Source organism: Ambystoma mexicanum, chromosome 11, assembly GCF_040938575.1.
Source record: "Ambystoma mexicanum isolate Mex_15411 chromosome 11, UKY_AmexF1_1, whole genome shotgun sequence".
Lineage (NCBI taxonomy): Eukaryota > Metazoa > Chordata > Amphibia > Caudata > Ambystomatidae > Ambystoma > Ambystoma mexicanum.
Window position 1 is genome coordinate 32,152,122 of NC_090934.1, and position 13,886 is coordinate 32,166,007.

Genomic DNA, 13,886 nt, shown 5'->3' on the forward strand with positions numbered 1-13,886 from the left:
TTTCCTAAAGGAGCACACAGTGTTGCTGGGAGCTCATAGAGCTTTTACTTTGTTTATTTATTCTCCGGGCTCACTCTCGCAGTTACCAGGGGAGGAGGTTCCTTTTTATCTTACCTGTGCTTTATTTTGCGTGATCAGCATACCCCACCTTATGCGAAGTTCTAAGGGCAAACATTATCCCTTTTCTCACCTCGAACCTTTTGGCTACTGTGACAAGCCTGCTGTTCAGTGTACCTTTTTGCACAACTTTCTGTGGACTTTGGTCGCAGGCTGTCTTTGCAGCTGCGCTAGGCAACACAAGAGACACCATTAACCAAAATGGTGAATTTACTTTACTAGGCCCTGAACATGATGACTTGCCCTTTCTGGGTCCATCTTCTATCTATGTGGGTGGGGGAGGATTCTCTGGTCCCTTTGTCTTCGGTGAGCTTCCCAAGGAAAGCCTGCACAGCTTCTCTGAGTGACTGGCAGGACAGGAAGTGGGGGAGGTGACCAAAACTCACCTGGCCTGTGAGGGTGCAGAAGGAGGAGACTGACACAGGGGGCATAGTGGTAGCTATAGGCTTTTATTTGCAATGAAAACCAAAGAGAACACCTACCTCTCCCTGCATTGAGGTGTTTCCCTGCCTCAAATAAAATACTAATGAAACTGTCAATAAGAGTCCACTTGAAACACTTGTGTTTACACAAGTGATTTCGCGCCTTGAAACACTTGTCTATAGGCGCGTTATAAATGCCATATATCACTGCCTGGTGTCAAACATGTCCCCATCTCTGTCCCTTACACTTGTAAGTAAACAGTTGTACCCAAGTTCTTGGTCCAGGAGAATTACTTCCACCTCCTGGACTGAGTGGCACAGTTCTGGCTGAAAGTTCTCCAGCAGGGGCAATGGCTCCCTTCCCATGGTTACAGTACTATAAAAAGGACGCATATCCTTCAACACTGCATCACAAAGTTCAAGACTTTATATACCAGGGGGAAGGACTCCCTTCCCTTGGGTGCTTTGGTGTTCCTTGCAGGGTGGTTTGCCAGGAGAGTGACTCCCTTCTCCTGGTCCTTGTTAGTTATGTTTCCCAGCTTGCAATGCCAGAAGCAATGCCTCCCTTCCCCTGTCTTCTTTAGACTCTATTTCCCAGCTCACAACACCAGGCGGAAATGACTCCCTTCCTATGGCCTTTCTTAGGCTTTTTTTCACAGTTCACACCAGGGGCAATGACTCCCTTCTTATGGCCTTTCTTAGGCTTTTTTTCACAGTTCACACCAGAGACGACCCCCCCCCCTTCCTATGGCCTTTCTTAGGCGTTTTTTCAGAGTTCACACTAGGGGCAATGACTCCCTTCCTATTGCTTTCTTAGGTTTTTTTCACAGTTCACACCAGGGGCAATGCCTTCCTTCCCCTGGCCTTTCTTAGCAAACAAAGACCCAATTGTACTGCGGGTCCCTGACCTTGGTTTCTTTCTCCAGTTGCACTTTGTATGCTTTTCTGCCAAGTACTACGACACGAAAAGTGGTCTGTAACCTTTTCTTGTGGGTGTAGGTCCCAGACCTGTTCTTATTTATGACTTGCTTTTGGCAGACCTGGTTCACTCTTCTGCCAGGTAGTAGCACAAAGAAAACTTCCAGTGTACTGTCTTTCGCTATTTACTTTGGGAGTGTTTTGTGACCAACCACTGTGCCGAGGAAGATTCTTCCTGATGCGCACTTTCCCATTCTTAACTGGGATTCTCGCACCAGGCCCCCATCCAGACTCAACTCATCTCCCGCTACCCGCTTCTCGCAAGCTCTTCACCGGATCTCTGCGGGGCAGTAGGTCTTCATTCTCACTGCTCTTCTCTCGGTGATCCTGCACGACTCTGCGGTAGGGCCCTGTTTGCTCTGTGTCACGCTCCTGTCTTTCCAGCCCCAATTGTTTGTTGTAGCTTCACACCACCGGGACAAAGATTTCATGCTCTCAGCTTGGGGAGCGGGTTACTCGCGGCTTCCTTGATGTTCTGATGTTGACCTTCACGGGCTGGGCTGCCTCTTCTGCAGGATGGCTGCGTCCTTTCATGGAGTCCTTCCTCTATTTTTATATTCGCTGGTTGGCATAATATCTTAAATCCATTTTTAGTGTCTTTGGTCTTTCGACTGTTATTCCTCCGTCTCTCCTCCTCATCCCAGTACTTGTTATAGTTCTTCCTTTGGTAAACCATGTTATTCCTCGCCTCAGTGGAAGCCACGTCTTTGGTCCTACAGAAATACATGAATTGGATTGGGACAGGACTGGGATTTACAAGGTGGGGAGGTGTATATGGTGGTGGGTGAGCGTTATTGTACCACGTCTCCCTTGGATGTTCGTCCCTGTCCCTAGAGTTGGAGTCTCTCCCCATGAGATCCTTCTGCTGAGTAACCCCCAGGGGGCACAATCGGTAGCGGCCTCACCTACCTGGCCTCATGTGAAGGGGCTCCCCATCGGGTAGAAGTGATGACATCCAAGGACTCGTCGCACTTTTGCCCTTTAGTGTGCCTGACTGAAAGCAGTTCAGACTGAGGCTGGCTGTCCCCATTGGCCAACTACCCCCCCCCCCCAAGTTTGAATGGTGCATGCATCATGATTGGTGGGTGCAGCTGGTGTTCCTGGATACATTTCGAGTTCCTGGAGCTGAAAGTCAGTCGGCCACTGTAACCAAAGTATCTGATGAGGACGAAGGACACCGCCACAACTTCCAACACCCACCAGAGCCTGTTGCAAAACCGCTGCTGCCTGACCTCGACTTCCAAGCGACAGGAAAGATCTCAAGGAGACAACTGCCTCCCATAGAGTGACGGGCATAACCAGACTAGCTACAATTTGCCTGGAAGAGCTGTGACTTCCAAGGCCTGTAATTCGCCAATACCATGGGATCCTGTGTGCATGGCTGTGGATCGTCTGCAGAAGCGCAGTTTCGCCTTAAACTCTGTGGGCACCCTACTAAGCCTGCAGCAACTCGAGCCAGCTCCAGAAAGTTCCCTCTGCAGAGGCGAGAAACGGAGAAGAGTTGACTGCTGTGACAACCGTTGCTCCACCGAGCCTGAAAAAGGCACCAACCAGCCAGAACCATGAAGATCCTTTGCTGGGCAACTGTCTGCACGAGAGCTGTCGCCAGATCCACTGAAGTCCCCTTCTTCTGTTGCCAAGACATAGAAATCTGTGACTGGGTTTGCTTTCGCCTCGCAGCGGGTACCGTCCTGCAACAACAGCTTCTTCACTTGAAGGTATTGTCGTTCTCCTAGTAAACCTGCTTGGAGCTTGCTTGCTTGATCCTGATACTCGGGGGGGGGGGGGGGAGTGGGGGGGGGCTGCAGATAGTTTGTATCTTGCACCCCTCTAGGTCTCTCTAGAGTTAGATTGAGGGGACAACAACCCATTGTGCTCTAGTGAGAAGTCCACCTGCCCTGGGACACTGCACATTGGGGGGGCGTTCCTTCAGGGGGGTCCTCCTAACCTCCCTGAGCCTGTGAAACCAACCGTTGTTACTTACCTGCAACTGTAGGGAATCCAGAGGGATCCTACCGCTCTTCAGTGTACTTTACTTTTCCTGCCTTTTCTGCCAAACCGCTGGTCACTGGTGTCAGGCGGGTTGGATACAAAGTTACAAGAGTTTGGAACAGTTTGCATAAATGTTTCAGGTGGTTTTATTATGTGAATTGTTTACCCTACAAGTAATTCTGAACATACTTAACCTATGAATGTCCTTGGCTTATCTGTGTTAAGAATATTGCAAGTACTCTTACTGTGAATATGTTTCTGTACTTGAATGAACTTAGAATTCTAACAGTGTGCCTTAGTGTGTATAAAACATATATATTTCTTTTTACTTTACAGTGAATTTTTCCTGTTCTGAGTTCTGTACTACATCCCTCCTCCCTCCTTAGACCAAGCCTGGCTGCTCGTCCATTTCTACCAAGCCTTTGGATAGTTCAGGCCAGACCTGAGAAGTGTAACCCTGTTCACCAAAGGTGGGATTTCCTAAGTTCTGCCAGAGGCAGTACTTTGGTAAATTCCCCTAACACTACGGTTGGGATGTGTCTTTAGGACACTGCACTTAGTTGTGCAGGCTACATGGTACTTACCTACTCGTGAGTTGTATAGAATCCTGGTTCTCCACATCCCCTGGTTATTTTATTATGGGTGCGGGTCCTTTGCAAAGGACCCTTGTATAGAAATTGGGGTTGGGAGAGTCCTTGAATAGGCATTCGTGTTTTGATACATATACTTGGTGTCTTTTTAAATACTGTGCATTCATGTTTAAAGTACTTATTGGAACTAATAGTTTTATCTGTGTGACTCTATTAAAGTATATATTTTTCAGTTTATCGGTTTCTCCACCATTTTGCCCCCATTCTTGTCTTTCTACTATTCTGATTTTCATGTTTTCTTGTACCTCTTGTCGTGCTCTTCTTTCTCACAGGTGCCAGCTGCAGTTTCACACTCTGAGTTTTGGCAGCGCTATTTCTACAAAGTGCACACCTTGGAGCAGGTGGGTTTTCATGTCACCCCTGTATAGCCAGTGTGAGTAAGTGTGGCAGATGTCAGCCGGCCCTTCTCTGAAGCGCGTTTCCCTTGGGAGAGCATTCCTTTACCTTGTGCCGCCTGCTCTGGCGAGTCTCTGGTTTTATCTGGTGGTTATCGTTTCAGGATGAGGCACGGAGGTGCGCCCTGAAGCAAAGAGCCGAGCAGAGCGCCCAGGAGGAGCATTGTCGCTGGGAGGAGGATGATGGTAAGCGACCACCCCCTTTCTGCTGTAACAGGTGTACTATTGAGCCCCTCCCCCTTTCTCTCATGGTGTAGGATGAGTTGTGAGCCTCATGGTGCTGTTATGGTGGGATGCTGCTCAGCTTAGGTCACCCACAGCCCCTTCCCACACGCTTGTGCAATGTCTGGCCTGCAGCACAGGGCACTGGTGGGGCGCCATGGGATGCAAACAGAAGGACGTGTGAGAGAACAGGAGAAAGCGAGAGGAAGAGAGTGAGGGGCGATACAAAGGAGGGTCTTGAGAATGGGGAGGAGGGGACTAGAAACTGGGGAAGAATGGAGGGTGAGAGCATCAAAGCGGGGGGGGGGGTGAGAGGTGATAAAACCTGAAGAGCGGAGAGGGACCGAAATGGAGGTAGAGAAGAGGGCGGGACAGTAGTGGTGGGGGGGTGGGGGAGACAACCAGAGACAGGACTGGGAACGAGCTTAAAGCAGGAATGAAAACGTCCAGAAAACTTTATTTCAGCAGAGTTTATTGGGACAAAAGGCAGTGGAAGGGTTAAGTAAGAGGAAGCTGAGGGGGAGATGAAGGAATGCAGAGAGAACTGCAGGGCGAGAAAGCAAAAGAGACAGATCAACGGTGATTGAGAGCAAAAGACGGAGCAGGAGGGGGCCAGACCGACAGAGAGAAACGTCACTTGGAAGGCTAGGAAGGAAGATGTAGAGAGGGCGGCTGAGAGAACCGTGAAAGAGTCTGTTTGGGGGAGGAAAGAGGGAGCCCTTGGGGCCCTGTCCTCCCCAGTGCTCGAAGTGTACGAAAAGTAGCAATGGAACTATGTCCCCTGTTAGCCTGCACCCACTCCCCAAAAGCCCATCAACACACCGCCTCCCACACACAATAAAAAACCCAAACACTTGCACCTGCTGTTTAAGAGAACGTGCAGTGCACTGCACTGAAATGCAAGTTTCTACTTTTTCCTACCCTGTTGTTTTAAAACGAAACCGTTCCGGAACGGTTTCTTTTTAAAATAAAAGTATAGGAGCTGTAAAACTTAATTTAAAAAAAGTAGAGGACAGGGCTCAAGTCGAGGGTACACTGGGGTGGGGGGGCGGAGTCCACCCACTTTTTCAGAGGGTGGTCTCAGCAACATCCCTCCGTCCCCCCAGCTAAAATGAGAAACGAAACATTGAATGTCCTCTTTGAATTTATGAAATAAAGCCATCAAGTTTGCAGGCCGGACATGTCACCCTGCACTGTATAATCTGATGAAAAATAGCAAACAACTAAAGGTGAAAGGTCGCATTTCGGTACTGCAAGTTCCAGGGAAAACATTTGTATTGGTTCTTGAAGTTTAAACCATGCACACCTTTTAACGTTTTCAAAAACACTATTGAAAGAAAATCTCCTCTCTTGGTTTTGTGCGTGTGTTGATTTTTTGAAAGGCAAATGCCATTATCCTTTGCAATTTGGGTGGTCATGCAAAGCCAGTTTAATGAAATGTGCATATTTCACCTAGATATGCTAATTTCTGAGACGCCACATGCCTTTGCATTTGTTGATCAGTCCCCTCACTTCTCTTGGTCCTCACCCATGAGCACGGGAGCACCTACCCCATCCCCGCTCCATCCTGCACACTCACAAGGCATAGTAGGTTTGTCTCCCCTCCCCCACTGCATTTTAATATTTCTTTATGTATTTAGTTTTGTATTCATTGTTTCACATCCCCCCTTGTCCCCTCCCTGTTGCCTTGCGGGCGCTTTGAAACAGGATGTACTTCCTGTATAAACGCTTAACACGCAAACAATAAATAAATGGAACTGGCGCAAGATTGTACAATTGCAAGAAAAAGAACGAACATGGGAGATGGTGTGAAGCAAATGTGGGTGAGGAGAGGGGGGAGGGGGTAATAAACAAGGGATCAGTGACAGGGAATTCTAAATGGGAGATAATTATGAGGGTGTGCCGCTTTGCTACAGTGGAAATCCCATCCTTTGTGCCTAACCTTTTGAAGCAGTCTGCTCGGGGCTGTGGGGTGCGAGTCTGCTGGAACAGACCTCTGCCTCAATCCGACACACACGCACACACACGCACACGCGCGCACACACACACACACACACGCACACGCAGTTCTTGGACTCATTTTACTGCGCCTCTATCAAAGTGCCTCACATTGACTTTAATGGGGGACCACTTTCAAAGCCATCAGATTTCACTCCGCTTGGTGACTAACAGGTCTAACATGTTGAGGGGGGGATAGCTCTCGAATAAAGCACTGGTTTTGATAACTGGGAAGCCTGAACTTTGAAAGTTGAATCCCGCAGTAGGGCTGAGATAGCCTTTCTTCCTCCTAAAGCCGATAAATCGATAATCGGAACATCAGCTAATAACATCTGTTATTACAGGGCTTTAAAGCGGGAGAAATCTGACATGAAGCGCTATATAAGAACACAAATTATTATGTTTGAGAGGGTGGCCCTATTCGTCACTTGGCATGCCAACAGCTTCTCCCAGTGACTATAGGGATGGTGTTTTTGGGCCGCTGTGCCCACCCCCCGTGCCCCCTTCCCCGACCATCCTTCCAGTGACCTCGATGACCAGTGAGCCCAATGTGACATTTTTTTAATGGGGGCTGGGCAAAACAAAATGTGAAGGCCACTGGTGTAAAGTGCTGGATTGTCCCCTTTAGGGGATACCTATTTATTTTGTATGTTATTGAATTTATAAAGCGCTATACGCCAAAGCGCTGTAACAAAACCAAACCGTACAAGTAACATTGGATAGATTAGAAGTGCCTTTAATGTGAGTGCGAAAGAGGGCGAGTGAGGAAGAACGAATATCAAGAAGGACCTTACTGCAAAATGTAGGTGCTAATGCAGAAAAGCAGGGAAATCGGGGGGGGGGGAGCACAAGAGGGTTGAGGAAAAGAGAGAAGAAATTGGGAATGGAGTGAGCGGGAAGGAAAGTAGAAGGGGATTAAGGGGGAGAGCTATGGGGGAGCCTGTCCGTGAAGTCAGTAAACAGAACTCATAAAATCAAATGGTAAACTGGATTTGAAGGAAAGCCATTGCAGGAGAAATAGTTGTGAGGGGAAGAGAAGAGAAGGCATATAGAAGAGCAAGCTGATAAGCAGGGACCAAAATTAAAATGCGATGAACAGGAGCTAAAAGGCAGTTCCTGCGATCCATTATCAACCAGTGACCAGGAGCTACTACCACTGGGGAACCAGGAGCTAGTACTTGACGTTCTGCAAATCTAACTTCCACATAAGACGCAGACATATCACTTTATGTATTATTTATGACCCCTTATGCTTTAAATGTAGCATAGATTTATCCTAATGCTTATTTATAGATTGTCCCAAATGCACATTTAAATCCACATAGGTGTTTGTTCGGCCTCATTTGGCCTGGGGAGCCAAAAGTAGCTCCTGGTAAAGCTGACCAGGCTCTTCTAGGCCAGAAGCAGGAGCCAAATAGCTCCTGCTCCCCTCGATTTCAAACCCTGGGAGACCAGGCAGAAGTTAAGAGCAGTAGAATAGACCAGAACAAATAAGGGAATGAGGATTTTAGAGCCAAGAAAGGACCAAAAAGGACTGGCTAGACGGATACTACGAGGACTGTTAGGGGAGTTTTTGAAGGCACCCACTCATACATGTGTCCTCATAAAAATGCAAAAGTAAAGATAAGACACCCCTTCAGGGAATGAGACCAACAGATGAGTTGCAAGGATGACAAAGTTTATATAAAGAACTCGGCTGCCCGGGCAGCACATTATAAGAAACTATTTGATCATGGGTTACTTCACTGCATATAGTAACGAGTCACAATGCTGATTGGAGGGGCCGTATGGCGCAGCCTGCTCTATAGGGGATGCCAGGCTGCTGCTTGCCAGTCGATCTTGTGGCACGTGGTTCAGCTGGGCTCATCTCCGCAGTGAAGGTCGGGCGAACAGGCGATACACAGCTAAACAACAAACTGATAATACAAGAATAATGGCGAACATCAAATCCTTGCATTTACTTAGTGAGGATGGACTCATATATTGGCATTACGACCTCTAAATTCAGGGTTTCAACGATACTGAGGTTCCCGCGCCCAAGTGTCTCCGCCTGGGGGTTTGATCTACTGTTTACTGTCCCTTGTGCCTCATGATACGAGCAGACATGTTGCTTTAGGGAGAATATACTGCTAGGCGGGATTAGAGTTGTGGTGGGTGTCCTGGACTGGTCAAGGCAAGGGGGTAAGATTTGTATCATCATGAAAGAGATTGGGGGGTCGGGGCTGATGGACCCTGGTCTGGTGGGGTGGGGGTTGAGAGGGCACAGACAAGTTTGGTGGAGACAGATAAGTGCTGGGGTCTGCTCCGGTCTCGCGCTCTGCAGCGAACACATTCTACGGAAACAATATTAAACATTTGCAACAATAAACGGCTGGACTTCAGTGAGAACAAGGCTCGTGCGGAGCAGGTCTGGGGTGGCGTTGGCTTGGGTCTTCTGTGCGAGAAGCTGGGGTGGGGAGGGCTACGAGCAGCAGAGGGATAGCTTTTCGGGCCTAGTAATAGATGGCATCGGCTCTAATACAAAATGGTGTCTGTTCTCGGGAATATGAGCTACGTTATTTGTATAAGTCTCTGTTGTATCCTAAGGGGACGCACCTTGGGGGTGGGTGGCTCTCACCCCTTCGCTTACACGTAATTTATTTACAGCGGGAAAGGTGAGGGGGGATAGGACCATCTCCTTCCCAAATTTTCTCTAAAGTCCTACTTGCAGTAAGACTTTAAGCTATCCCAGTGGCTTGTAGATCCCCAACTCTGTCTGTACTAGCTTAGGACCTTGGTAGTGTGGCAGAGCAGTCGGGCTCATCGTAAGAGGAAGATGTGAGCTGCAGGTAAGTACTCCGAATCTTAGCTAGACGGGCACAGCAAAGAAACACTTACACATATTTTTATATAAAAGATATATATTTATTATAGTTACACCGGAATCACTTTTAATACTTTAGACGGTAACTGTAGAACACTTAGGAATACTATATAATACACTTCAAAGGTGTCAAGTAGTCCCCCCCCCCTTCTGTCCGTTGTTTGCCGGTGTCTTCGATCGCTGCCTTCTTGCAAACGGACCTGGTCTTGAACAGTGCTGCTCGAGTCTCGTCTGGTTCCAGGTTGCGTTTAGTTCCGGGAACGCAGAGTCCAGGAATCCGGGAGTCTGGGAAATGCTAGTAAGGCTCGGAATCAGGAAGGGGGATGTTAGGGAGAATTCTCTGTTTAGGCTGAATTTCCCTACCTAGTGAGTCCCCCAGCAGCTTTGCTGGATTTCTGGGGTTTATTTTTTTTTCTCCTGCCAAGAGTGAGACTCTTTTACCCTCACTCTTGGGCATGTTGAAGTGTGTTTTCTTGGTTAAACCTTGTGTTGAATGGGCTATGGGGTCTTTTACTCCATAGGGCCTCATGTATTTTTTGGATGTGGGTTACCCCGGATGCCTAAAGAATTGGTTGGTATGTATGAGCCTAAGTTGGATGTGTTGGATTGGTTGTCTCTGTTTGAATATAATCATGGGCTCCAGAACATCACAGGAAATGACTTACTCACCTGGTTGTTCTCTAGGCTTCCCCCTGTTGCAACTGATGTGGTAATGGAGATGGGGGAGGAGGATAGGAAGGATTATCAATGTGTGAAACTAGCTTTGATAGCTAGGTTTGGGAAGACCCCTTCCCAGTATCTTAAGAGGTTTAGAAGCCTCAAAAAGCATGATGGTACCCCTTGGGCTACCTGGGTGAGTGAAGGGTTGAAAAACTTAGAGGGATGGGTTAAGGGTTACAAGGTGAACACTTATGAAGGTATGAAGAATTTGTTTATGTTGGAGACTATTTATGATGCCTGCTCTCCTGAGCTCAGACAACACTTGGCTGATTCCAGGGAATTAGATTCCCGGAAACTAGCTAAGGCTGCTGACTTGTGGGTTGCCAACAGGGCCACTCACAAGGATTCTGGGGTCACTCAGAAAAAGGATGAGGGAAAGCAGCCACCCAAAGTGAATCCAGAGAATTCTAATACCTCCCATACCAAAGAGGGCCACAAACAACCAAATAACCAGGGTAAACCCCAGGGTAAACCACAACAGGCTAGTGTACCTTCTGGCCAAAAACCAGAAGGGGGTCAGGACAAGCCACCCTTTCAGAGAGCATTTGGACAATGCTATATCTGTAAGGCTACTGACCATATCAAAGGGGATCCCAGGTGCAAGGGTAAACCTGCAGGGATCAGCACAGTCTCCTTAGCCTTTACTCCAGGGGATGAAGTACAGATGGCTAGTGCCCACTTTGAACTCTTTGCTGAAGAACCCTTGGGTCTTCAAGCAACTGTAAACTTAGAGCCTAGGGGTCTGGTTAGTCCCCAGAATAGGGTTGTGTATAACTCCCTACCTGGTAACTCTAAGGTGTATTATGTGGACAGTGTTCTTGTCAATGGCCAGGATACTCCTGCCAGGAGAGACACTGGGGCCAGCAGAACCGTAGTGGATGAAAGCTTCTTTCGACCTGAGGATGTGGCTAAAGCACCCAAAGGTCCCACTAAGATGTCTGGAGGCCCTGTCCAAATGGTTCCTATTCTAACAGCCCTCATTCAGTGTAACAACATGACAGTGAGGATCCCTGTCAGTGTTCAGACTGAGGTACCTGGGAAGGTCCTGTTGGGGAATGACCTAAGAACTCTAGGAGTAGTGTCACATACCCCCAGGCCTCCCAGTATGGAGAAGCAGAACTTAACCAAATTGGCTAGGAAGACTACCTTGAAGGACCCTTCTAAGCCTGTGGGACCCTCTACTGAGAACCCCACTACAAGCCCTGGTTTTAGTAAGTTGACCTCTAACCCAGGCACATTTCAGGATAGTATGCTAGGAACATGGGAGCCCCAACCAAGCTCCACCCTTGTTCCCCTAGTTTCAGAGTCTCCGACTCCCCCTGCTTCTGAGGAAGAGGTGGATAGACCAACTAGGCCCCTATCTGAACCTGAGAGAACTGGTAATTCTCAGTGCTGGTGGAAAACCAGAAAAGAAAAGTCTAAGGCCAGAAACCTTCAGACTGTTGGATCTTCTACTGAAGACCCCAACTCAAATCCTAATATTAAGGGGGAAACTCCTAAAATAGGTAAGGGTAGATCTAAGAGGAAGGGGAAGCAGGCACATTGCCTAACCCCAACCCCTCCAACCAAGAGGCCTAAGACCCAACCTGCTCCCACAAGAGAGGTGGTGAGGAACCTTGGAGGCCCCTCTAGATCTAAGGGAATCCTTTATAAGGACCCCTTGAAAAAGCCTAACATAGGTTCAGAAGTTGTACCAACTTCTGAGGGACTGGTCAACCAGATCCCCTATAATACCAAAAAGACTAATGTTCCTCAAAGGGTTTGTAGGTCCTTTAGCTTGCAAAAGAAAACCTTTGAGTTCTCCCTTAAACATAGGTCAGGGTGTCACCATCAAAATGCTGATGGACTCTCTAGGATGTATATCATCGACTAGAGGTATGAGGTTCATCCAGGAGTGGATTAAATCCTCCTGTCCCTTAGTCTGGGGGGGGCGAGTGTTAGGGAGAATTCTCTGTTTAGGCTGAATTTCCCTACCTAGTGAGTCCCCCAGCAGCTTTGCTGGATTTCTGGGGTTTATTTTTTTTCTCCTGCCAAGAGTGAGACTCTTTTACCCTCACTCTTGGGCATGTTGAAGTGTGTTTTCTTGGTTAAACCTTGTATTGAATGGGCTATGGGGTCTTTTACTCCATAGGGCCTCATGTATTTTTTGGATGTGGGTTACACAGCACCCTCTGTGCCGTACCCCAGGGGTGTCCTAGGGACTCCCCAACATAGACTCCATACCCTGGGACTAACTACTGTCTCCCAGGGCATGTAAAGTCACCAAAGACTTTACAAGTCTTAAATCCTGAACAGAACCAGTACAAACCATCATATTGTGGACGTACTGGCTGGGGCAATTCGATTGCCCCAGGGTCTGTTAGTCGAGGGGGCACGTCTCCGTCCCCCCTGATCGAGTTTTGGCTGGTGGCAGTGGAAACTACTTTTTATATTCGACCGCGAATATTTTCCTATGGGATTTCCCATTGTTTTAGGCTAACACATTTAATTATTTATTTACGGTAGCCTTAAACATACCGCCGGTTTATATATTTATTATTATAACTCCGGTTGGGATTTTTTGCCAAAACTTGATACTAAAATGGCGTTGGCGTTCGCCTCTGTAACTCTGACCCAAAGTGGAGCCCTTTGTCACACTTTTGGCGGGCTTCTCCACAGAAGCCCTCCAAAGTGGTGCCACTCTGTCTGGGGTACTTAGGAGGGGTGGAGGGGGATTTAGGCACCCTGGACTGAGTTACCTAGGTAACTCAAGTCGCACTCCGTCCTGATTGGCCCAAGTGGTGAGCCGGCCGGCTCACCACTTAGCATGGTTGAGTGACAGCTAGGCTGGGTGAATGGGGGTTTGCTGCATAAAAGCAGGGCTTTGGGGACTGGAACTTCAGAAGTCGCCACAGGACCTAAGAATCCAACGAGGGACGAGCTGAGCTGATCTGCTACGACGACACCGCCGATGGAGCCCTGCTGAACCATCTCACCACTTTTCCCGACGACCGAGGAGAACTCTTAACGGAGTGGCTCCTTCCCTTGACTGGTGGGGACAACCAGTTTTCACCTTCTTTCCGTTCTTCGAGGTATCCCGTGGCCGCCTTGCCAGTGCCAAGCACCCCGGCAACCGGAACCCCACCACTTTTACCCCAACCGCGAAAGTCGGTACAACCCTTTAACCGGAGGACTCCGCGCCTGGTTTCTTCCCGGGCAGTGCAACGACCTTCTTCTTCAGCGAGATCTTCTTCTCCCCTGACCGACGTCGAGCCTTGCTGCCACTGCCTGGAACAACTGCCCCCGCTGGAGGATCCTTTCCATTAAGGTACCGTGTTCCGCCTGGCTCCCTTGCCACCGACTGTACGAGGTAGTTTTAGCCCTCGGCTTTCGATCCTGGGATTGCCTGGGACACTTTGGCTAAACTTTCTGAGCCTCTCTAACTCTTTTCCGAACTCTTTTGCAAGACTCTGAATCCCTACCAACTGTGTGATCTTGGGCACGTTTTCGCTCTGTCTGCTCTAAGAGTGGGCCCTGCTTAGTGACTTTT

At 48.4% G+C, this 13,886-nt stretch overlaps 1 protein-coding gene across 2 annotated transcripts in view; it reads left to right on the forward strand.

Annotated features, from left to right (window-relative positions):
* The window catches only part of BSDC1 (BSD domain containing 1), a 217,421-nt gene that overhangs the window by 73,618 nt on the left and 129,917 nt on the right, over positions 1-13,886 (forward strand). For both annotated transcript variants that reach the window (XM_069622470.1, XM_069622471.1), the window contains exons 7-8: positions 4,432-4,500; positions 4,659-4,740. In XM_069622470.1, the coding sequence (XP_069478571.1) occupies positions 4,432-4,500; positions 4,659-4,740 (151 nt within the window). The remainder of the gene's footprint in view (positions 1-4,431; positions 4,501-4,658; positions 4,741-13,886) is intronic.